This window comes from Hipposideros armiger, unplaced genomic scaffold (genome assembly GCF_001890085.2).
Source record: "Hipposideros armiger isolate ML-2016 unplaced genomic scaffold, ASM189008v1 scaffold_590, whole genome shotgun sequence".
NCBI classification, from domain to species: domain Eukaryota; kingdom Metazoa; phylum Chordata; class Mammalia; order Chiroptera; family Hipposideridae; genus Hipposideros; species Hipposideros armiger.
In genome coordinates this window covers 229,066-255,601 of record NW_017731940.1, presented here as the reverse complement: position 1 = coordinate 255,601, position 26,536 = coordinate 229,066, and the positions used below count along the sequence as shown (strand labels likewise).

Genomic DNA, 26,536 nt, shown 5'->3' with positions numbered 1-26,536 from the left:
TCAGGACTTGAAGAAAATCCTTTCCGGGCTGGCTGAGTGGCTCAGTTGGCTAAGAGCTCACTCAAGAGTGAGAACTCTGAGCAACAGGGCTTCCAGTTCAATTCCTGGCCCGAGCTAAGCTGCCACTGAGCTGCCAACAGGTGGCAGGATGGCTCAGCTAAAAAAAAAGAAAAGAAAATCCTTTCCTCAGTGTTTCCATTAATAAAAAGAAGAGTTTGAACTGGATGAAATCTAAAGCTTATGTGAGTACCACTCTTTGCTGACCTTATTTATGTCGATTATGGATTGACATTTGAGAAGAAGAAAGGGTGTTAGTTTAATAGGCACATAATGTTTTACATGCTGTTACAAGATTTACGAGAGCTTTTGAATACTACGTGTCTCCACTGAGGGTTGAGTAAGATGGGGTGAAAAGCTTTAAAATAAATAACAGGTAAGATTAGATAAAGGATATCATATATGCAGAAAATAGAGATCGAATGCAAATGGTAAAAGGGCTGCATTTTGCACTAAGCAGTGCAAATTCCACCATCAAGTTGGTGTTAAGAGACAGGCAGCTTTTGGATTCTGGTATGGTCGGTTCTAGGACTAGAGCTTCAATAGCAGCTCTCCCTTGGGTACTAAGGGAGCAGCCAAAAAAATGGCTGGGCCTCTTCTTGGGGAACAGTGACTCCTCAGAGGTGCCTTGCAAGGTGCTGATCACCTTCATGGGCTTTGCCTGGCCTCTGTAAAGAGTGAGTGTGTGGCAGGAGCTATTGTAGGCTTTTGGGGTTCTTCTTTCTAATATAAGAGTGATGGTGATAGTGGTGGTGGTGGTGGTGGTGGTAATGGCAGCTAGTATTTATGAGTATTTTTAGTGTGTGCCAGGACCTGTGATAATTGCTTTACAGATATTATCTCTATGCCTCAGTTTCTTCATCTATAAAATGCGGGTAATAGTTGTCTTTGCCTCATTCTTTCACATAATGGATACCTAGTAAAGATGTAATCAGGACCAGCTATCCAAGCAGTTTCTGTACTAGGCTCTTTCTTTTTTTTTTAAAGATTTTTATTGGGGAATTGGGGGATGGGAACAGTGCTGGGGAATTGGGGGAAGGGGAACAGACAAGTTGCTGTCATTTTGTTCTTCAGTCTAGTTGTGGAGGACGTTGCTTCACTGGCCCAAGTTGGCACCATCATTGCGCTCTTCCCGGCCGAGACACATCAGTCGCCGGCTTTTGGACGGCCGCTCACGGCGGCTGCTGGCCGCTCACACTGGCTGCTGGCCGCTCACACTGGCTGCTGGCTACACACGGTAGCCCATGGCAACCCACTGCAGCAAGGGCTGCAGCCTACACTGTCGCCGGTGACTCACAGCAGCCCAGCTCCAGGTTGAGCTGTTGTTCAGCATCTTAGCTGTAGAGGGCAGTGTCACTGGCCCTCATATGTGGGATCCGAACCAGGGCCCTCTGGCGTCCCAAGCCAGTTCTTAACCATCGCGCCACTCGGCCAGCCCTGTACTAGGCTCTTTCAAAAGGTCTTCTCGGAAGATGAAATGAAATAATGAAAATGGAGAACCTAATCCTGAGCATAGTCAGTACTTGGAAGCTTTTATCATTGTTTCTTTGTATCCAACTAACTTTTTCTGTGTAATGAGTATCACTGTCCCTGCTGTATGCCTGAAGCTCATGGAACTGAAGTGGCTGGCTGTGAGTGGCAGAATTCTAAGATGTTCTCCAAGATTTCCTGCTCTGCGGAGTACACACTCCTTCTCCTGCTTCTTTAATTGAACGCTGATCTAAGTACTGCTACAAAGGGATTTTGCAGGTGTAATTAAGGTTCCAAATCAGCTGACCTTAGAATAGGGTCTGCCCCAATCACACAAGCCCTCTACATCTGTTGGGTTGTCGGAAAAGTCATGATGTATTTTTTCTATGTTTTCCGTTGCAAAATGCATTATAACTTTTCCGACAACCCAAGAGGTCTCGAGGTAAGAGATGGGGAAGTGGAGGTTTGAGGCAGGAGAGAGATTTGCTGTGAAGGGACATCCCTTCTGGCTTTGAAGGTGGAGAAGGCCACTTGGCGTGGAATGTGGCCGTGTCCAGGAGCTGAGAGTGGCACGAGCTGACAGCAGCGAGGTATGAGGGCCTCAGTCCCTCAACCACAAGGATCTGAATTCTGCCAACAACCATGTGAGCTCAAAAGGGAACCCTGAACTCCAGATGAGACAGGCAGTGAGTGATCTCTGCCTGTGAGATCCTGAGCGGAGAACTCAGTCACACCATGCCCAGACTTTTGACCTATGAACAGAACTATGAAGAACTATGAACTAATGAATAGGTATTGTTTTAAGCCATTAAGTATGAGGTAATTTATTATCTAGCTCTAGAAAACTAATAGGCTTACTTTGGGGCACAATACTTGCACATGGCAGAGCTAGGACTTGAACTGAGGCCCGGCTGACTCCAAAGCTTTAGTTCTGAATTTCTCTTATACTGGGGAATTATGCAAAGTCCAAATTTCATATTAAGCAAGAAATAGGCTTAGCTATTTTAAGTTGCTAAGTGCAAGTATAAAATGCACGTAAATGGTGTGATGAATTCGAAGTAAACTCTGAGATTTATGAAGAAAATTAATTGCCTGAAAGCTACATATTCTGTGTGCAACTCGACATAAAATATTAGAATGAATGTGAAAAGGGGAGGTTTTCCGTGTCCCCAGACTTAATTGAAAGAAAGAATAGTGATATATAAATACTTAAGTACATTTCTCTAGTTGCCAAATTAACTGGGCAGAAACTGACAGCTATGAGTGAGCTGAAGAAATTTTTGTGACTAAAAGAATGCCTGGAATTTGAACAAATAGAATTTGGTGTGCAGAAGACTGGGCATTGCTATGGGTTGTACAGTGTTTTGAAGGGCAGCTGACTTCCAAAGGCTAACACAATTATCAGACGTGAGCAAAGGAACTTCATGATTCTTCTATGGAGCAGCCATGAATTGGGCATGGTATAAGGATCATCATAAGGACCCTTCTCCATAAATCTTAGACAGTAGCTATAAATAATAATAATAATAATAATAATAATAATAATAATAATAATAATAAATCTGTAGCAAGGACTCACTGTGTGTCAGACACCTTTGTAGGTTCTTTCATGAATTTTCCTCCTCGAATTCTCAAATAATCCTACGAGTTGGCATTTGTGATTATAAGTTTTAAAGATGGGAAGCCTTAAACACAGAATACTTGAGTAACTTGCCCCAGGTAAATATTAAGCACTAACTGGAACCCAACCATGTCTCCAAATGCTGTTTTCTTAGCCTCTCTACCCTTCTCTCTGGAAAAAGAGCTAAAGGTCCTGGAAAATGTACTTTTGTTAAAGAGGGAGGTGCATTTATATGGCCAAGGCATGATGTTAAATGAAAGTATACATGTTATATTATCACTTATAGAAAAAGGGAAGACACACTTCTTTAAACAATGCCACCTATGTTGAGTAGAAAAGAACTAATAACAGTAGATATCTCTGGAGTGTGCCTGGGATTATGTTAGGTAATAGTCAAGGTGAGGTTTAGGCTTATTTGAAATGTTTGAATTTTTTCCTAGAGTATTTACAGATTATTATGAAACAGGTCAAACTAACAAAATAGCGTAGTATAATGGAACAGATTGCCATGTACCCATCACCCAGTTTAGGAAATAAGGCGTGGCAAATACAGTTGACCTCTCCATGTTTGCTTCCCCTCACTTCCCCCAACAGAGGTCATTTCCACCCGGAATTTGGAGCCTCTCATTCCCATGCATTTCTTCATACTTTTTAATACATAAGCATGTATTCAAAAATAATATTAATTATTATTACTATGTTAATAAGCTATTATGTTTCATGCTCTTAACTTCACATAAATACACAGCGTGCATTACCCTGCAACTTGCTTTTTTAAAAACTCAGCATTATATGAGCAAAATGTGTCAACATTGATATGTTTATCTAGTTTCCTTTAATTTTTTTCACTCCTGTGTCGTGGGCTACTTTTGGTTTTTTTTATGACCAGGGTGGGGAGTGGGAAGAGAAATCAGTCACAGGAAAAGAGGCGAATCTGGTTGCTGAACCAGTGTGCACCTTTGGTATTTGGATAGGGCCAAACTGAAGTTACTGGCAGGCCGAGTTGAGGTTTAGACCTCTGTGTAATGGACCAGAGGCTGCTTACCTCTCCTTTCATTAAAGGTGGGATTAGCCCCAGAATTGGAAGTTGAGGAGTAGAGACAGGTAGAAGAAGGAAGACAGAGGAGATGCACCTAGAAGCTCTCCTCTTGACTGGTCCAGGGAGCCACAGTTCCATCAGCCAGTCAGCCATTGTATCTACAGATGGGCCGGCTCTTCTAGGGTGCTTGGTGGTTAGCTGTCATGTGGACATATTCCTTAGTTATCCTATAGTCTTTGCTTCCTCTCGGGGTATTACAATCAGCTCCACTGTGAGGACATTTTAACAGCAGAATCCAGAGAAAATTGTTTTATGTCACCTGGCAATTTGTGAAAAATAACATGAAGTCTGTGGTGGGTGGAAATTTGACTTAATGTAGAATGTCAAAGATAAGTAATTTCCCTGAGAACATAAGAAGCGCCATATATTATAGGACTCACGGTCCCTGCAGCCCAATGTTCCTTCACCATCTCTGGCACTGGGGAAACGGTGGGTGATGAGGTGGTTCTTTCTCTATTATGTCAGCCTTGACAGGATAGGAAGTCAGATTTTGACACACACACATTCGGGTGACTTCCAGTGGCACCACATGTATAGACCTACTTAAAGGTGAGTGAATGAAATTAATCTTTTTGAATCTGAGCTTTCTCATCGAAAAGGAACAATTATAATAATAATCTTAACCTCTCTGAATTATGTGGATTAAGCAGGAACAGCCAGGCAAGCACTTGTTAACTGAAGGCTGAATTCAGATGTTTAATTTTTAAAATCTATCATCTCTGGGTGTGTGCATGCGTGCGTGTGTGCACGTGCATATGCATGCGCCTTTAATGCATATTTGCTCTTTTCTCAGATGATTAATCCATCGCTGATTAGTTCTGACTAGCTGCTAATGGTCTTGGGTGAAGAGCAAATAATTTTCTCACCTAACGATTTGCTGTGCTGTCTGTAGTTGATTAGGGAGGCTGCTAGTCAGGTTCTGGTGTTTATAAAGATTGGTAGATTAGTAGCACTGAAAATCTTGTTATAGGGGTTTCTCCCAGTAGAAATCATTGGCCTTGCTTTCTGTTTTAGTTTTTTTCATCATCATCTCTCCTTAGAGAGAAAGGTAATGTGACTTGTGGTGAAGAGAAGCAATGATGCGACAATAATGGGTAGCCCATCTTTTGGTCTGTTTTAGTTGCGTAAAACTTGCCCCAGTGCTCGGCCACATAGCTGGTTTACTTCTCTCTAAAGGTCTGTCTGTACTTGGTTAAGGGTTCCACAATGCCTAATTCTGTTTATTTCAGTGTGGTCAGGGATCCATGTAGAAATTTAGAACTGTGGCCTTCCTAATTGTTCCTCTAGTCTATTAGGTAAAGGAAGAGTTTTGATGGTGTTTTTGACCTACGGTCCTTTACCCTTTTGTGCACCCTTCTGGTGTTGGGGAGCTTGCTATATTGTGAGGCATTGCAGGGCAGCTCTGGTGATTAGGGCAGGAATGAACAGTACCAGATTTAAATGCCAGAATGCCTTAGCTGGAGGTGCACTAACTGCTCCCTGTGCTGCTTGTGGTGTTCTTTAGGCTACTCACTGTTCTCTCCTTCTGGGCACATGATAGGTTTGAATGTCCTAGCTCCATTATGGCTGGGTGGGGCCATGTGACTAGCTCTGGCCAATGAGTTGTTGAGTTTGGAAGTGATGTGAGTCACGTGCAGGTGTGAGCATTTCATTACCAGTTTGTGACACACACACACACACACGCACACACACACACACACACACACACAAACCCCTCAAGTTCTCTTTCCTTCTATCATGGTAACTGGCAACATTTAAGATGGTGGCTACTCCATCAGTCTGGGGCCCCTGAGTGAATGTGATGAGCAGAGTTCACTGACCATTCACAACGGACATGTACAGTGAGTGAAAAATAAACCTGTGTTCTTTTAAACTGCTAAAGATTGAGGATTGTTTGTTACCAGAGTATAATCTAGTCCATTCTGACTGACACAATGATGTTTGAGAATGCCTTCTCAAAAACCTTCTCAGTGTAGCATTTCAACTATACAAGTCAGTGGAGTTTGTCATATGAGAAGAAAGGAATTTGTCATTTTCTCTTTGAATTGCATTCTGCCTTCCGGTATCTTCCCTCACTGGACCCAGTCATGCTCTTTAGAGCTACACAACAGTGTCTTAGAGATTGAAGTTAGCTACCCCAACACCTAAGCCTTTTGGTCTCTAGGCTGAAATCTCCGTTTCCTCAACTACTCTACTTGTGATGCAGGGGATAATTTGAAGGCCTTTCGACAAATATTCTGGTTAGCTCTGTCTAGATATTGTTGAGTATCTCTGTATAATCATTATCAAGGACAATTCTCAGGGTACCCTTGGACTTCTAGCAACTTCAGCATTCATATCTTTGAGATTCCATCACCTTCCTAGGCTTCGTCATGTTTTAAGGCGAGAACGGTAAGGGATAGTGAAAAAGTGTTAGGGTGAATGGATTGAAAATCCCAAGGGTCAAAGAATTGTTGGAGTCAAAGTGCTAACGATAGGAAATGATGGTTGGAGAGTGAGATATTCGAAATGGAGATTTTGAGGAGTTGCAACTATTGATAATGGCAGGCTCAAAGTTTGAACACTAGGGTGAATAACTGAGGAAGGATGAATCACAATCTCATAGGAGGAGAGCAGGTTCACGAATTTGTAGTTCTCAAAGGAGTTATCGGAATAAGAGTTAAGCATTTACATCCATCTGTACGCCAGATGACCTATTTTAACTTTTGGATTATCTTCATAGGTTATGCTATTGATTATTAAATTTTCTGCAACATTTTAGGATATCCATCCTAGTACATCATAGGTCCTGGAGTTCAGAAGACCTAGATTCAAATCCTGAATTTATTACTTCCTAGTTATGTGACTTTGGGCACATTGATTCAAATCTTTGAGTCCCAGTTTCTTCATCTGTAAGCTGAGTATGGTAGTAACACTTATCTTCATAGGCTTGTTTTGACAGTAGAGTGAGTTAATGCTTGAAAAACAGCACTCTTCCTGGCACATGGTAGTACTCAGATAATGATAACTATTCTTTATCCCGTTATTATTAAAGCAGAGAGGCCAAAGCAGCCTGAAGGATTGGAAAGCTGCCACAGTCAACCCTAAGGGGATATCCTTATTGCATTACATTACATTATACTACATTACATTACATTATGTTACATATTGCATCCTAGCATTTATTTTCAAGCGAACCACAAAATTAATTTTTTTATCTCAGCAGTTTCTACCACATGGAAGCACTTTTACCCCATAAATTATTCTGAGAAACAATAACACACACACACACACAAATACATCCCAGAATTCTATACATTTGATTTGCAAATATTGTCAAATTAAATATTTATAAGATAATGAAGCATAGCTTTTTATGGAAGATGTGTACCATAGCTGTTTAAAATCCCTCAGAGCTCTGAATGAGAAAAGCATAAATCTAGAGCAGATTAATTTTCTTAATATAGAAAGAGTAGTATGCTGCCTCTGTCTCTGCTCTATTATTTGTAACCTTTGACATTCACTGATCTTCTTTAACTGTGCATGTCCAGTGTTGATAAATCAGGAACACCTCCGTGCATTGATTTTAGATAAGACACCTGAAGTTCAAGAAAAGAGCCAAGCTCTTGAAAGTCATGATGCTTTTCTAGACCATCATATCACATCAATCACTACTCTGCTCTTTTGAAAACAAATATTTGGTAATACCCCTTTGACTACACTGAAATGAAATCTATGAGAAATGTAACCTATCTGTACACAATTTCAAAACCATCCACTAATTCCTTATCTGGAATACAAGAAAGCAATAAAGTGAAAGTGATTTATAATACAATATATTTCATTATATAAATGCACAGACTCATTTACAGTAGAAAGCATAACAAAGCAGTCAGATATGTGGGCTTGTATGTTAAATTACCACGAATGCAGCAACTACTGACAAAGCCCAGCACAAGGAAAGCATAATCTTCCCTTCATTGTGTGTGTGTATGTGTGTGTGTGTGTGTGTGTGTGTGTGTGTGTGTGTGTAAAACCATGCAAAAATTTATTTGTGTTTATATGGAAAAGGAGTTAAGTTTAAATTAAGTAATAAACAAATTTTTCATTCACACAGATGGCTGGTAGTACATTCTAAAATCATGGAGAATGTGGGGTGGTAATTTTTTTTTTTTTTTAAGATTTTTATTGGGGAATTGCGGGGAGGGGAACAGCGCTGGGGAATTGGGGGAAGGGGAACAGACAAGTTGCTGTCGTTTTTGTTCTTCAATCTAGTTGTGGAGGTCGTTGCTTCACTGGCCCAAGTTGGCACCATCATTGCGCTCTTCTCTGGCGAGGCAGATCAGTCGCCGGCTTCTGGACGGCCGCTCACTGCGGCTGCTGGCCGCTCACGCTGGCTGCTGGCTACACACGGTAGCCCATGGCAACCCACTGCAGCAGGGGCTGCAGCCTATGCCGTCGCAGGCGACTCATGGCAGCCCAGCTCCAGGTTGAGCTGTTGTTCAGCATCTTAGCTGTAGAGGGCAGTGTCACTGGCCCTCATATGTGGGATCCGAACCGGGGCCCTCTGGCATCCCAAGCGAGTTCTTAACCATCGCGCCACTCGGCCGGCCCAATGGGGTGGTAATTTTTTTAATTGTGAGATTGTCCCTCATATTGTAATGTCACCTGTCCTCCCCTGAAGGCCTGTAGCGTTCCCCAATCATTACCATAACCCAGTGCCCCACAGATATTTCAAACAGCTTTTAGGGGAAGTACCACTTCTGCTTAGAACTATGTTCTAGATAGGTTGAATGGAGTACATACAATTAAACTGTTTTTAAATTACTAAGGCCAAAGGCCATCCTCAAAAAAAAATATCCACAATTGTCCCTCTATAGTCTAGATGTATCAAGACGCAAATCTGATCAAGTCACCCTCCCATTGTCAACCTTCTTAAAACAGTTTGTGACTCCCCACTGAACTGATGATAAAGACCTAAATACTTAGCTCAGCCTCCAACCCCCTCCCTATCTGACCCTTGTTGGCCTCATGTGATGCTGCCTCCACTGGCTTCCTGTGTTCCAGTTATGTTGGTCTTCTTTTAGCTGCTAGAGTAAGTCACGTCCTTCTCACTGCTGCTCTTCCAGGGCTGGCCTCTGACTTTTCCTGCTTTTTTGCAGTCATCTATTCTACAAATTGCAGCTCAATTATCACTCCCTTGGGAAAGTGTTTTCTCATCTCCCATCAGGGTCAATACCACCATGTAGATTTCTTCTCATAGCGTCCACAACAGATGTAATTTTACATATATACAATTACCAGATTCATGTCTGTCTGCTTCGATAGCCTCTGCTCTCTGAGGGAAGGAACTATGCCTTCTTTCTCTTCTCAGTGACTGAAATAGAGTAGATTCTCAAATATTCCACTGAGTGAATATACACATGCTAAGTAGATGAAGGGATGGTTGAATGAACAAGTGAACAAACATATGCCTATTGCTAAGCTGACATTCCTTGGCCATGGCTCGTTGAATCAGTGAGTTTGTTTTCTCGTTAGAGCTGAGCTCACTCTCACTTCTCTAAGCAGAACTCCAGGCTTAGAGAAATGAATGCTCTCATGGATGACCTGTTTGGCAAGAACGATATGTTTACCTTGTGGTGTGACGTGAGAAGGATTGCGAGTTTGCTCAAAGTGCAAGCGAAGACAGGATTCATCGGAGAGAGAGTTCCTTAGTTGAACAAGTGGTACATAAAAATATTCTTGTAGCTTCAAATTCCAATAATACCCCAAATGAAAGTCTCCCATCAACTTTCACTCCCTTGCCCCAAATATTTATGATTAACGATTGGTTATGCATTCTTATGGCCATAACTTCTGAATTCGTGTGTGTGTGTGTGTGTGTGTGTGTGTATCACATATTTCTGTTTTTATTTTCTTTCAAACTCTTATGGTATATTATGTGTATTGGTCCACAATTTTTTTCATTTAACCATGTGTCTGGGAGATATTTTAATTTATTCATGTTTTATTTATGATTTTGCTGTTTATATAAGGATATATATGTATATATGTATATACATATAGGATATATATGTATATACATATATACATATATATTCTTTTCATTTCCAAAATAAAATATCTCAAATATAACAAAAGTTGCTGAGAAAAATAGAATACCTGTGTACCCATGGTCCAGCTTAAGATAGAAAATATTACAAATACATACATTCAAAATTTCCTCCTAATAAAGTAGCTACCTCTTTCTGTCCTCACCCCACAATCACTTTTTCGGTTTCATTGCTTATTAACCCTATGCCTGTATTTGTACTTTCTATTATATATACCTACTTGCACACTTAAGCTAAGTGTTTGGACATTTCCCTAGTACAGATATGTAGAAAATGTACATGCAGAATTTTCAAAGATACTGCCAAAATAGCATCCGCAAAGTTTTGCCAGTCTATCTTCCTTCAGCTAGTCCTGAAAAGTACTCTTTAGCACATCCTTTGCAACTTAAAAGATTACCAGTATGGTATTTTTCCAAACTCTTGGGTGAAATTTATCTGTCGTTGTTTTAAATTACATTCTCCTAACTACTTGTAAATGTATGCATCTTTAGGTAAACTATCAGATCATTTGTGGAAAAGAGTGAAATACAATATATAATTTATACCACATGTTCCATGAGGACAGGGAACATTTCTAGCTCATTCTCCACCGAAGCCCCAAGGCCAAACATGTTACATACACAACAAATATTGGTTGGCTGGGAAGTTGATTGATTTATAAGTTAACAGCTTACCAGGCTCTCAATTACACTTAAAAACTCTCTGAAGCTATGGAAGAATTTAGACTAAAAAGAATTAGTAAAAAAAAAAAAAAAAAAAGTTTCACAACACTTGTGGAAGAACAAAAAATGGGAGCAAGGGTGGTTAAGAATCCTAAATTCTGAAAGAAAATATTTTAACTGACTTTTTATAAAGGCAATGGAACTTGGAAAACACACTTTGTGGCTTCTGTTGGATGTAAACTATGTAAAATATTGTGAAAAAGATAGTTTCATTTGTAAGTAGATGATTGAAGTATCTGAAAGCAGTACTTTCGTCAAAATGGATAAAAAAATCACATATTATTTTTTATGGATAAACATATTTGTGTCACCCTACCCCCTCAATTGATATGTTAAAGCCTTAACTTTCAGTGTGATGGTATTTGGAAATGAAGCCTTTGGGAGGTAATTAGGTTTAGGAGAGGTCCCAAGAGTGGGGCTCTCATGATGCAATTAGTGCCCTGATAAGAACAGATACCAGAGAGCTTTGTTCTCTCTGTGTGACTTCACTATGTGAGGACACAGGGAGAAGGTGGCCTTCTGCAAGCAGGAAACGAGTTTTACCAGGAATCGAATCTGCAGGCATCTTGATCTTGGACTTTCCAGCCTCCATAACTGTGAGAGAATAAATTTCTGTTGTGTAAGCCACTCAGCCTATGGTATTTTGTGATAGCAGTCTGAGTGGACTAAGGTATTATTGTAATAACAGGTGGTATAACCATGATTTCCAAGATAGCCTAGAATGGCATCATGCTTAACATCATCATTCCTTAACTTACTAAATATATTTGGCGAGTACCAACTATGTGCCAAAAAAATCCCAGACAATCTGTTGGGGGGGGGGGAGCAGTGTGCAATCTATAGACACTAATAAACAAAGAAGCTCGCAGTATGTTAGATAAATGCCATGAAGAAAAATAAAGAGCGAAAGGAATCTGAGAACGACACCCTGTGTTTCCTTAGTCAGGAGAGCCCTTTTTGATGAGGCTACATTTGAGCAGAGACCTAACTGAAGGCAAGAAGGGAATCCAGTAGATATCAGAAGGTGAGTTTCTGGGAAGAAAACACAACAGCTGCAAAGGTCAGAGTGCACTTGACATATGAGAAACATAGCCAGGAGGCGCTTGTGACAGGAGCAGAATAAGAAGTAGTAGGAATGGAGGTCCAAGTGGGAGCGGGTGCTGGATTTCATATACCCGTTGAGGTCATGGTAGGAACTTCAGATATTCCGCATAAACTGGGGAGCCACCCAAGATTTCTGAGCAGGGAACACACACGGTCTGCCTTAACTTTTAGAGCCATAGCTCTGGCTCTTGTGTGGAGACGAGGCCGTAAGAGCTGGGGATGGAAGAGAAGACTTTGCTGCAAGAAACTAAGTTAAGAATGATGGAAGGTTGGGCCAATACTAGTCATGCTGCTGCTGAGCAGCGGTCAGAAATTGGAAATGCCCAGACATCCATGAAAGGGGAAAATAATTTATAAAAAGTATTAGCTATTTTTTATGTACAGCCGCTTTAGGTGGATGGGAAAATACTAAGAGAAACTCCATTCCTTTAAGCTCCAGCTCCAGCTTGCAGCTACATTTGCAATTAGTAATTCTTTTTAAATCAAGCACACCAATTAGTAAATTTAATAATTTGCTGGAGGAACAATACTTGCAGATTTAATAGACTTATCAAGACAATTTCATGAGCAGAGCTAGATATAAGGAATGCATTTTGAAATAACTTGTGCAATGAAAAGTAATACACATTTGATGTGAAATATTGGGAAAATGTAGAAAAGTATAAAGAAGTAATTCAGTTTTTCTAGAATGTCATTATTCATAACTATGTTGGATATGTAATTTCAATATATGGGTTATTTGTAATATATATATTATTATGTGTATAAATAATAGACACTATGTATGGACTATACATATGTGTGTCTATGGAAGTATGTATATATGTTTATGGGTTTCACATACACATACCAGGCTTGCATTGGGTTTTACTCTATAAAACTCACATGTAAGAAATGCCACATTTCTTTTAATATCTAAATTAGTTAACTTTTTTTTTTTTAAAGATTTTTATTGGGGAATTGGGGAGAAGGGAACAGACAAGTTGCTGACCTTTTGTTTTGTTCTTCAGTCTAGTTGTGGAGGACATTGCTTCACTGGCCCAAGTTGGCACCATCATTGCGCTCTTCCCGGGCGAGGCAGATCAGTCGCCGGCTTCTGGACGGCCGCTCACTGCGGCTGCTGGCCGCTCACGCTGGCTGCTGGCCACACACGGTAGCCCATGGCAACCCACTGCCACAGGGGCTGCAGCCCACGCCGTCGCCGGCGACTCATGGCAGCCCAGCTCCAGGTTGAGCTGTTGTTCAGCATCTTAGCTGTGGAGGGCAGTGTCACTGGCCCTCGCATGTGGGATCCGAACCGGGGCCCTCTGGCATCCCAAGCGAGTTCTTAACCATCGCGCCACTCGGCCGGCCCTAAATTAGTTAACTTTTTAATGAACCCTTCAAGATGGGTCTCGAGGGGAAATTCAATCTCAGACATTTTGTGGCCCTCTTTCTCTTTCTGAGTCAAGCGGCACCGTTTGCTTTTCAGTCCACTCTGGCCACCATCACCAGAATAGTTGTCCACTCCTACCCAGTCCCTGGAAGGCAGGAGGTCCTGCTGTTTCCATGTGAAGCTTAACACTGGATCTAGTGGTTGGTTTCTACAGGTGCTTAGAGAGACTGCAGTGTTTCTTCCTGCTGTTCTTAGAATCTGTATACCTTTGCTGTAACCAAGCCATAGCTCTTCACAGCTTGCTTCTTTCTTAGTTGGCTACTTCTGCCTTTAGATCAGGTGGTTATGGTCTGGTGCCAGAAACCTCTGTCTTCAGCCCTGCAGCTTGCAAAACCCATAACCAGCATTGCCAATAACTTGAAACACAAATCTTAGTTATCTTCTTGGGGCACAGGAGGAAGATAGCCTTTTGTTCTTTCTGGTCTTTTTCTTATGGTTTTAAGAAAAATGTCATGAGTATGTCTCTCATTGGTTATTTTTCGGGACCCGTATGTAAATACATGTTTTTGTAGAAAATTGAACTTGTGCTTTACTGTTTCATACCTGCTTTTAGCACTGAAAGTATTTATGAGAACTTTCCCCTGTCATTAAATATTCTTTTCAAACCTGGATTTTAATGGCTGTGTAAATATTTTAAAAATGTGAAATTGTTTATGTAACTGATACCCAAATTAAGACATTTAGGTTGTTTCCAGTTTTCCCAATTATAAGCAACATGATTGTGAGTCATATTATACATGAGTCTCTAAGAATAGCTCTAATCATTTATTTCTTGAGGATAAATTCTTAGAAGTGGAATTATTAAAGCGTGAATGCTTTTCAGACTTTTTAAAATTGTCATTTGCATAGTCTGGACATGTGTTTATGAATTATAATACAGATTTTAGGTTTGCCACGTTGAAATGCCACAGCACTCATATTTAAGAGCTTTATATGATTCTGTTTTAGGCTCTGGGGATGCCCAGAACCATCCAGGTAGAGAACCTGAACTTCAATCTGGCTAACCTTGGTGACACGACAACTCCTCTCTGCCTGCCTTCTCCTGTTCCCGTCACTTCCCTGCCTGTTCTAATGGATTGTGTGCACGACAGGGCATGTAGGTGTCAGGGAGTGTTGCACATGTTGACAATGAACTTGAATGCAGAGCCTTTCTGTTCAAAACTCTCACGCCCCATCAGGATATTGGATACTCCCCATTTATTTTAGACTTTGTGGCAGCATAATATGCCAGCAATTTCTTAGCCCTTGTATTTGCATACCACCTTCCCAACTCCATCTCCACTTCTGTGAACCTTCAGCACATTTTTTTCCCCTTCTCTGCTCTATCACATTGGCTTTTCTACTAGTTATGCCTGGAAAAACTCCAACGCATCCTTACTACTATCTCTCTTCTCTAGACTCTATTTTTACATGTTATTTCATCAGCTCCCAGCCAAAATGCAACATGCTGTCATAATGATCAGTCATCGACCAGGCTGTTTCTTGCTATACTGAGAGCGAGACAACCAGGACACATGTGAATGTCATTTGTGTATAATTGAAATGAACAGGAAAGGTGAATAACAATAGTTAACATTTATTGAGCATGTAGGATAGGCCAGGCAATGTCCTAAGTGTTTTACATGCATTTCCTTAATTAATCCTCACAACAGCTTCAGTGCTCAGGTGATGACTAGGAAATCGATTCAGAAGTATAGCCTTCAGAGTACAACCTGGGCAAAGCCTCTGATATTCTTTGGTGAAAATAGCTATCTACTCAGTGGTCTGCATATGAGGTCAACAATTATAAGTTGTAACTCAAAGAGAGGAAGGGTGGCCTTACTACACCAGGGAGTGGTTTAGACTCAGGATTAAAAAGAACTATTGAGTAGAAGACAAGACAAGGAAAACCTTTTTGCTGATTACTAGAGTTTAAGCTTCTTTCAGGCAAGGGCTAACTTGTACATTTTTTTACTTGTTTAATAGTATATATTTGTTGTGTAAGGCATTGTGGATACCAAATGAAAAAGACAGTATGGTTGGGGTGACATATTTAAATGAATAATTAAAATACAGTGTGATAAAAGTAATTCTAGGGTGCTGTAAAAGCATATAGGAAGGACAAGGTCTTAGAGCCAGGGGTGACCCTATCCCAGAGAATAAGATGTTTAGCTGAGCACCAAAGGATATTCAAGGATTTGCCAGGTAGAGAAGAGGAAGGAGAGGAAGGGGCTTAACAAGTATGTTCCACCTCCCTGAGGGGCATTTCGGTACTTCTCTATGATAGAATTGATTATGGAGCAGTGTCAGAAATTAAACTGGAAAGCTAAATAGGGGCCAGGTTAAACCAGGTCAAATTTGGTGTTTTACCAAACTTCAGTGAGTTGACATTACAAGATTTTGGACAGGCTGGGGGAGATGAGCAAATTCCTTCTGGAAACAAAACAAAACAAAATATTTTGACTTCAGTGATAATGGTGAGAAAAGAGAGATAGTCAAGGCAGATGACCAAGTAAGAGGTGATTCATTCATTCATTCATTCACCCATTCATTCATTCATTCATTCATTTATTCACTCCAAAAATACTTCTTGAGTATTTGTGTATGGCAGGCACTGTCTTAGGTCCTAGAAATACATCAGGAACATAACAGACCAATATCCTGTTCTCACCAAGATTGCATTCAAGCCATTCTAGTGTATGGGAAGGCATACTAGATACCAGCTGTGGAACTCAAAAATACAAGACAATGGAAAAAGAGAGGAGTAGTCCAATCTTAAACATAGTGGTCAGGAAAACCCTCTCTTCAGAATTGCATTTGAGCAGGGACCTGAATGAAGTGAGGGGTTGAGCAGCTCTGATCCCTTGGGATAGAGGGGTCCAGACGGAGCCAGCATCAAATGGGAGGCCCTGAGGTGGGAGCCCGGATGCCTCCTTTTGGGAATGATGAGGAAGTCTCTGTAGCTAGAACAGCATGGGAAGAGGAGAAAGTGGTGAAAGCTGAGATCATAGAAACAGCCAAAAGCCAGCTTCGTAGACCCATTTATGCCATGGTAAGGGTTCTGGGTGTTCCTCATTGTGATGACAAGCCATCTCAAGGACAGTGAGTAGGGAAGTGACACGTTCATTCCAACCTAAGCATTTTACAAAGTTCATTCTGTCTATGTCTACTGGGTGAAGAGTGGATTGTATTCTATATAGAAAACCGTGGAAGTAGGAGCACTAGTGGGGAGGCCTTTCCCATTGCCCAGGTAAAGCATGATGTAGTTTAAACTAGGGCGCTGATGGTGGAGGAGCTGGGAGAGGGTCAGAATCAGGAGACATTTCTAAGGTAGCGCTAACAAGGTTTGTTGATATACATGAGAGATGAAGAAAGACATTTGTTAAGAATTACTCCAAGGTTTTTGGCCTGCGCAACTGGAAAAATAGATTTTCTGCTTATTGTGATGGGAAATGAGTTTGAGGTGAGGCAAATCAAGAATTCGATTTTGGAAATGTTCAACTGAAGCTGTCTGATAGACTGATAATTGAAGACAGAGTAAGCAATAGTGACTGTAGTTGTCCTAGGCAAAGATAACACAAAGGCTTCCATTAGGATATTGACAGCAGACTGGAGAGAAGTGAAGAGATGGAAGAGACATTCAAAATAGCTAATGACTTAGGTAACGGAGAAGAAGACATGGAGTAAGATGCCTGATTTCTGGCTTGGTTAACTAGAATGATGCTTGCAGCTTTGCACTTAGAAAATCCAGAGGATTGAGTGACTCTCAGTTAAATAGATTCGTTTAAGCAAGGTCTTAGAAGTCTTAGTGTAATCTATACCATATTCTTCTTTAGACCAAACTTATCTCTGATTCCAAAAGAGCAGAGGTCATCAAACTTGTTTCATAAAGGGTCAGACAGTAAATAGTTTCAGCTTTTGTAGGCCATATAGTCTCTGCTCTAATTACCCAACTCTGCCTCTGTAGGGGAAATCAGCCACAGAAAATACAAAAGCAATTGAGTGTGACTGTGTTGCAATGAACTTTTATTTACAAAGCCAGGCAGTGGGCTGGATTTGACCTATTGGCTGATATTTGGTTATCCCTGCAGTAGAACAACACTAAGTAGTTCCTTTTCTCATCTGAGCCTAAGATTTTTACACTGTGAGAAGTGGCCCTGAGAAGAGAAATCATAATACTTCACAACAGCAAGCCAGGAGCCTGGCAAATATGCAGAGCTGGACCCATGAGACATTGGGCACTGGGACTGAGGCCACCAAAAGTGAAGAAATGGGGAGCAGCTTGTTCTCAGGGTTTTGGGAAATTCCACCTTTCCTTGAGCCTTTATCCTTGGGGTAAATGATTGACCGCACTGGAGAGGCCCCATGTGGTCCACATTTTTCCCTGGGCTGCATTTCTCAAAACCACCAGAACAATTTAAAGGAAATGATCAGCCAAATTCTGAAAACAGGCCATGTGTTTTATTCCCAAAAAAAGACATTTCTGTGTCTGATGGACCTTTCTGTACCCTGAGCAATTGTAGGTAAAGAGATGTTTGCAAAACAAACCAGAGACCCTACACTGAATCTGCATATAAAGAAAAAAATGTAAAGAAAAAAAACCTGTCTCTGTTTGCTCAGTTTCGATTTTGAAAAAAAAAAAAAAAAGGATTTTCTTAAAGTGAGACTTGTGTCTAAGATATAATTTACGGGCACTATCATTGAGCATTTTTGTTTCCAAGAAGAAGGGAAGCCCCGGTAGTTACAGTGTGTAGCAGTGAGAATCTTCCCAAATACAGAGCTCACCTTGTCACGTCAGTTTTGGCTCGGCTTTACATTCAGGCATGACCTCAGAGAACAGTGGCTTTGATCCTGATATCCTTTGTATTCCTTGCAGCTTTGAATTTCTTTATACTCTATACAGGCAGATCCTCTTTGGGCTTTGAAGTTTTTCTCGTGCCCAATATGTATGATCTTTGAGGCCCTGGAAAATCTATTAAGAGCTTGCCATAGAATTTTTCTCCATGTATTTACATTTGAAAAATACTGACCTTCATTAACTGTGCAACACCCCCCCCTCTCCTCTATTGGGTCTTCAAAAGCAATCAAAATGTGTTCTTTTAGAGTTGCATAGAAACCCCATGATGCATAATTTCCATCCTGTAAGGATTTCTTTTTTTCCCCTATCATTTTCTTTAGCCAGCCTATTTTTACAAGGCATATTAAGCTGTCATCATCAACATTTTGGGTATGAAGTTTCTAGACAAAAAAGCAACACTTTAGCATGTCTTTTTTAAAGGAAATTTGTTTTCAAATGAGCACGTTTGAAATTTCCTGGGAAAAGAATTGCACGTGTAATCAAATGTGCAGGTCTAAGTCTCAGGTCCACCACTTGATAGTTGTGGGATCTTACGTCTCCTAACCATGCTGAGCACCCAGCTCTTCTGAAAACAGGGCGTTGTGATATTAGATGACATGGTAATTGTGAAGATGAAATGAGCCAACACTGAAAATTTCCTTAGTGTGTTGTTTGCCATCTGGTAGGTGCTTGATAAAATAATGTCAACCACTGTCAAGCAGGAAGTTCCCAACCTACCAGCAAAAGAAAGTAATTTGCCATGTAGAAATGAGGGTTAGGGTGAAGGGCATCCTTCACGATGCTCTAGGTCAACATCCTCAAAGTGAGGTCCCCAGACCAGCAGCGTCAGCATAACCTGGGAACTTGTTAGAAGTGCGCACTTTGGAACCCCACCCCAGACGTACTTGGATGGACGTTGTGTGGGTTGGTCCAGCAGTCTGTGTTTTAACCAGTGTCACTTCCAGTGTTCCCTGCTTCCCTCAAGTTTCCCTCTAAGCTAGTTGTTCTCTCTCACGCCATCATGTCAATGTGCTTGATGCTCGTTCTACCCCAAGGTGACCCATGAATCATCAGTAGCATCATCACTGAGGTGCCTCATGAGCCAGTGGGCTTGTGAGAAACACAGAACCCCAGACTCCACCCCAGACCCAAAGAAACAGAGTCTGCATTTTAACAATGTCCCCGGTAGATTCATAGGAACATTAAAGTTGGAGAGGGTGACTTTGAAATGCTGACCACAATCTGTATTTCTTTGTTTTTGGTTGTGCACTTGTTTGGTGTCTGTTCCCATCAGTAGTGTGAGGTCTGCGAAGGTGGGGACTTTGTCACCTTCTTTACTGTTATGTCCCAGTACTTAGCACAGATCTTGGCACATAATTGATAAATGAGGGATTTCATCTGACTTTCTCAGTTGACCCTGAGATTCAGAAAAGGTAAGTGACTTTTTGAAGGCCCATAGCTGTTATGAACAAAGCCAGTGCAAAAGAAGAGAAAAGGATTCTTGACTCCTAAGGAAATGTATTGTGTGTGTGTGTGTGACCTTGAAACCTATTGTTCTGGATGATATAACAAAGCATAACCTAAAAGTTCTTTAGCTATTGTCCTGGTATGGGCTTCTAATATTAATAGCAATGATTACTTATTTATAATATGCTTTGTCATTTATAGTCTACTTTCATATACACTAACCTCTGTGGAAATGTATTGTAGGTTTTCTTTTATTAAGAAGAGAGCAAATGCTAAACAGAGCCAACAAGTTTGTGGAGTTTTTTTGTTGTTGTTTTTGCTTTTTTATGGATCAAGAGATCACTGAAAAAGCAAAAAAAAAAAGAAGAAGAGAAAGTAAAATTCTAAGAGTAACTGTCAAAGAGCCCATTTAGAAGAGTAGGCAGAGCTCTTTGGTCAGACAGGAACTATCAGGTAATGGTTGACAGTATTCTTGGAAGATATCAGTGGTAACCCAAGGATCTAAAATGGACTTAGCAGAAGTGGTTCTTAATTTATTTTAATTATCATTACTGGACTTAGATTTAGTTCAAAAGACAGTTCTGTCTAATTAAAAAAGCCCTTTCTATGGTTAAATTTTGCTTGTCAGTCAGTTTAAAGTTTACTTATTTTGAGCTCCTAATTGGCACGCCACAAATGAACCATAACATTGAACTTGGGGTTCTCTGACCTGACATTCCCACTTGATTTGAGATATACCATCTCTGGAGCCAGAGGGCCAGAGGGCCAGAGGTGACTGAGTCACCACAGACTCTGAATCTGTTGGGGTTTGTTTTTCCTCCTACAAGAGGAAAGGCAGTACAGGGGAGATGGTTCTAATGGTGAAGCCGTGGTTGACGGAAAATCCATGTTCAAATGATATGCTCGGACCATTGTCCATAAACCAGAAAGGGACCTAAAGTCAGCCAGACCTGCCTCCAATATAGAAGCCCTATACAGTATCCTGATATTTGGTCATTTATGTATTCTTTTTATTGTAATCAACTATATATAGCATCAAATTTTACCATTAACACATAAAATAACTATTTTTAAATATATAATTCTGTGACAATAAGTACATTCACAATGGTATACAACCATCACCACTATCCATTTCCAGAATTTTTTCATTGCCCCAAACAGAAGCTCTGTGCTCATTAAATAATTCCCCATTCCTCTCTCGTCTCACCCCAGCCCCTGGTAACAACTATTCTACTTTATTTCTCTATGAATTTGCCTAGAGTAGGCAAGATTATACGATATTTGGAATCATACAGTATTTGTCTTTTTTGCACCTGGTTTATTTCACTTAGTATAATGCTTTCAAGGTTTATTCCTGTTGTAGCACGTGCCAGAACGTCATTCCTTTTTATGACAATACAATTCCACGGGACGTATGTGCCACATTCTGTTTATCTGTTTGTTGATGGACACTCGGGTTGTTGCCACCTTTTGGCTATCGTGAATAATGTTGGTATGAACATTGGTGTTCATATATCTATTCATGTCGCTGCTTTCAATTCTTTGGGGTAGATACCTACAACTGCAATTACTGGATCATATAGGCAGTCTGTATTTAACCTTTTGAGAAACCACCAAACTGTTTTCCATAACAGCTGCACCATTTTACATTTCCATCAGAAATCCACCAAGGTTCCAATTTCTCCACATTCTTACCAATCCTTGTTACTGTTCATTTTTGTTTTGTTTTGTTTTTATAACAGTCATCCTAATGGGTGTGAAGTGGTATCTCATTGACATCTAGGCCTTCTGAAACACTCCCTGAGCCAGGGAGCTCAGAGCAACACCAGGAAGCTATTGTGGCTCATCCTTCATTGTGAGGAAGTTCTTATTCGCCATTACTAAATCTTCCTCCCTCTAGCAGTGATTCTCAACCTTGACTGCACATCAGAATCGCTTAAGAGCTTTTAAAAATTCCAATATTTAGGCCGCACCCCAAACTAATGAAAGCATCATCCGTGTGTGTGTGTGTGTGTGTGTGTGTGTGTGTGTGTGTGTTTGAGGGGTGGGGCTGACATGAGCATTTACTGAGTCTCTTCACGTGATTTCAATATGCGGCCAAAGTCCAGAACCACTGCTTAAAGCCTGCTTGTTCAATCTACTTTGTTATACAACCTAAAGAGCATATAGTGTGACACCCCTGTCACCGAGCTTTTCTGACGATCCCTGTTAAATAGCCAGACCTTCATCCAAAAATGGCAGGCCTGAACTCCTTTTCTTCCCAGACTTTTTGCCACAGTGTATATTACCAGCTGAAATGCTACATAATTTCTTTTTTTATCTATTCATTGCCTGCTCTCGTTTTGCTTATTTCTGCTTCCCTAGGACATACAACAATGCCTCGTGCAGAAAAATGCTCAGAAAGTAGTGTTGAATGAATGCATGCACAAATCTACTCTTATGTCAAACCGCAGCCCTTCGGATAGTTAAAAAATAGCTTTTGTGTCTCATACTGGGTCTTCTTTTCTCTAGGTAAAATCTTCTCCGTACCTTCAATCAGTTGTCAAAGACATTGAAGGATACACCTCACCATTATGAATCGCATGTCTTTCTTTCACTCAATCAACAAATAATGGCGCACTTGCTGTGTACTGCACATGCCTACACACTACGCATACTATAGAATAGATGTTGTGCCTGGCACTGGACATTGTGTTGAAAAAGATAACCGAGGTCTCTCTGTGGGGGTGGGACACAGACAAAAATCAAAACCAGAAGCCATTTCCGATAACAATACATGCTCTAAAGAAAACGAAAAATGTTTGTTGGCTGTGGTACATTAAGTGGGGGTTAACCTTAATTTGAGACTTGGTTGATGAGAAGGAGCCTTCCAGGAAGAAGGCACAGCTAGTATGGAGGCCTTGAGCGGGGAACAAGTTTCAGAGTGGCTCTGAGTCAGAGCCTCTGGGAAGGACAAGGAAAAAAACCACTGTCACCGCCTTTATTGACACTTTCCTTCAGTTAATATGGCTTAAGATCAGATTAGTTTTGGGTAGCCACATCACCCTATTAAGGTCTTTTTTCTCATCGAGTTGAATCTTCCTGGTTCAATATTTGTATTGCTAACAGTTGGAAGTAAGGTGTGGAAGAGTGATTTAGATGAACATACCTAGAATTCCTTTTCACCTGAGCCCTCGCCATAAAGACTTGAATCATTCAATTAGTTAATAGCAACACTTGTCAGCAGAGTTTCTTGTCAGAGACTTTATGCTTCTCCAACTGCTGCAATACTGGTTCTTTATTCTAATCAGCACCTTGTCCTTTGTGCCAGACCTCATGGGAAAAGTTTTGGACAAGACCAGAGCCTTAGAGGGGGTGCTGGCATTTGGGGCTGGCAGCCATCTTGGTTTTCAGTCAGAGGAGCTCAGTAGAGACTGATATTTCTTGATTCCTTGGTTTCAGTAGTGGGCTTCTAGGATAGGCAGCTTCGTCCAGCCCAGCCACTAACATGATCAGGTGACTTAGTTCCTCTCTCTGGGCCTCAGTTATTTTTTGGATTGAAATGTGGGGTTTGCGCCTGAGAATGTTAAGATCCTTTGAAACTTCATTTAAAAAGAACATTTTATTACTCTAATAAAAAATAAAATGCTTTCCTGTAGCTTATGAATAACCTGCAGATATTATGCTGTGATAGATAGGGAACACTCACTTCCAAGTTAATAAAACAAAATGATTTCCATGAGGATAGCAGGGGTTATAAAATCAAATTAGATGCCGAAATGGACAAGAACGCAATTTGCACTGCTAAATTGGGAACCAAAAGAAATGTGGTTTCTTCTCAGGGCAGAGAAAGGAGTCCCTACGTTTACTGACTGGCTGTTATCTTTCCAATGGACTTCACAGAACCCGAGTCCAGGTCAGTTATATAAGAACAACCTTCAGGCCATGACCTGTTTCCCAGGCAGCCCACCTGTCCACAGGAGCTTCAGCATGGACTGGGATGGGGTACTGAAAACAGGTGGCCTTTGTATTCATGCAGACCCTGGTTCAAGTTACCATCACTCATTCATCCAATGCCATCTGTCCTTCATCCAATAAACGTGAATGGCACATGGAAATTGAATTTGGCACCAGATAAGGTGCAGATAAGCAACCTAGCTGGGTAGGTGCACGAAACAAGTCCACCAAATGCATTTCTGAGCACAAGGAAGTGCTCTGAAGGAAAGGCCCAAGTTCTCGGATGGAGAATAACTGTGCAGTCTCTAGGTAGTTAACTCACCTCTCTGAGCTGCCTCCTTCCTGTTTTGTAGGCATTAAGTAGGATAACGTGTAAAGTGACAGGGCAGACATTGACACATATTAGGTGCACAATAAATGTGTGTTGCAGCTGCTGATGCGAAGTTACCTTCCTGAAGATGAATGAGGAAAAAATTAATTTTCTTTCCCATGTCTCAAAGTTTCCTTAAATTCTTTGTGTGTGTGTGTGTGTGTGTGTGTGTGTGTGTGTGTGTCTGTCTGTCTGTCTGTCTTTCAGTTCTAAGGAGGGTTTCAGGTCAGTGGAGAAGGTCGTGCTGCTCATGTTTCTCTCGGCGGTTATCCTGATGGCCATCTTGGGGAACCTGCTGGTGATGGTGGCTGTGTGCAGGGACAGGCAGCTCAGGTGAGTAGCATCAGGAGACCTCATGAGGAAACGTGGGTGCAGTTCTTGGATCTCCCTGCAGAGTTGGGGACTGAATTTATCATTTCCATTATCATTTTATTATGCAAGAAAAAAATACAGGGGAACAATGTTTGGGAAATAAAGCAGGGGAAAACAAGATCACATATAACCCCACAGTTCTAACATGACCCGTGCAAGCACTTAAGTGTATTTCCATCCCGTGTTCCACTTGGTTGTTTTTGTTTGTTTGTTTGTTTTCGTAGCTGGGATCACTAGATACACAACCCTTGAGAGCATATCTCATCTAGCCTCCCCACTTTATCAAGTTGTTCAGAGACGTGGTAGCTGACTAGTGACTCACCTAGGATTTAAACCTGGGGGTTTGCTCTTTCCACTTCATCAGTCTGAACCCTGACTGCAGTGAAGATCACCCAGAGGCCTTTTGAAAAACTGCTAATGTGTGGTATAAGTATGGCCCATGCAATATTTGGGACATACTTATACTAAATAATTATTCATTGTTAATCTGAAATTTAAATTTAACTGGGTGTCCTGCATTTTATCTGGCAACCCTGGGGGGGGGGTGAGTAAGTGTGTTAATCACCCAGAGTCCCAGAACTGCTTGATCTGGGGTGAGCCCCAGGCACCAAAATTCACTGAGTGATTCCAGTGTGCAGCCTGGATTCATGGCCACCAGGCCAGAAAGAGGATAAAAGATGCAGTCCTGCTTCATCTACTGCCTCCTTCTCTCCACAAGACATGCCCTAATCTGAGACGTGTCATCAATGTGAGACACATGGTAGTCAGTCTCAGAGTGGAAAACAGTGGAATCTGATACTGTTTGTGACGGGGGCACCTTAAGAGGGTTCCCTAAGAATGATCAAACAGGCCTGAAGAGCTAATAGTTGGGAAGAGAGCAGCACCCGTGTAAAGGCACTCAGGAGGGGCTCCAAGCATTGGAGACTCATATCAGGCTGCTGTGGCCAAAGGGGGGAGGAAGGAGGAGCTTTTAGTGCAACAAGGGTCTGGAGAATTCAGAAGTGGCCGGTCCACACAGGGTCTTTCCAGCCAGGTCACAGAAGGGGAAAAGGAACCTCACAGTGTATGTTACACATTTGATTTTTCTTTCTTTTTCTTCCCTCCCTTCTTTCTTTGCTTTCCTTTCCTCCTCTTCTCTCTCTTGCTCCTTTTGCGCTAACCTCCTTCCTTCACCCTTTCCTCTGCCTTGCCCTTTATACTTTTTCACTCACAGGAAAATAAAAACCAACTATTTCATCGTCTCTCTTGCCTTTGCGGACCTGCTGGTTTCCGTGCTTGTGATGCCCTTTGGTGCCATTGAGCTGGTTCAAGACATCTGGATTTACGGGGAGATGTTTTGCCTGGTCCGGACATCTCTAGACGTCCTTCTGACAACAGCATCAATTTTTCACCTCTGCTGCATTTCTCTGGATAGGTAAGGACTGAGCGATGTGCATAGCTGAGCTCTGTGCTGGAGACAGCGACCTGATGGCTATGGGGATGTGTCTTTCTTCCCCAATTCATTAGAAGAAGTGACTCTTAGAAAGGTAAACCTGGTTATTCACTTACTCATTCACTGTCCAGTCTTTGCAGAAGGCCCCTTTTTAGACAGACACTCACTGAGGCCCTGCGGACACAGAGATGAGGAAAACCTAGAACCTGCCTGCAAGGAGCTTACACTCTTGATAGGGACAGGTAGCAGCCATCAAGTTTACCGCAGAGCACTAAATTTTATAGTGATGGCATGAACACAGTTCCAAGAGGGCTGAGGGACAAGACTAAGAAGCAGGGCTGGTTCAGAATGATGGCGTTCTATGTTTGAACATGACCTTCTCCTGGAAATGTGTCTGTATTATAATTTTATGTGCATATTTAGGTATGTACCTGTGACTGTGGAGACTCTTTTCCAGAAGGTTAAAGATGATTATAAAATCCCCAATAATTGGTGTTTTTGGACCCAGGGCTAGCATTTTATTCCTGGGGCATAATTTCG

At 41.3% G+C, this 26,536-nt stretch overlaps 1 protein-coding gene across 1 annotated transcript in view; it reads left to right on the top strand.

Annotated features, from left to right (window-relative positions):
• HTR4 (5-hydroxytryptamine receptor 4) overlaps positions 1-25,982 on the top strand; it is an 87,851-nt gene extending 61,869 nt beyond the window's left edge. The window contains exons 3-4 of the mRNA XM_019624405.1: positions 24,400-24,525; positions 25,778-25,982. Coding sequence (XP_019479950.1) covers positions 24,400-24,525; positions 25,778-25,982 — 331 coding nt within the window. The remainder of the gene's footprint in view (positions 1-24,399; positions 24,526-25,777) is intronic.
• Positions 25,983-26,536: the final 554 nt, after the last annotated feature.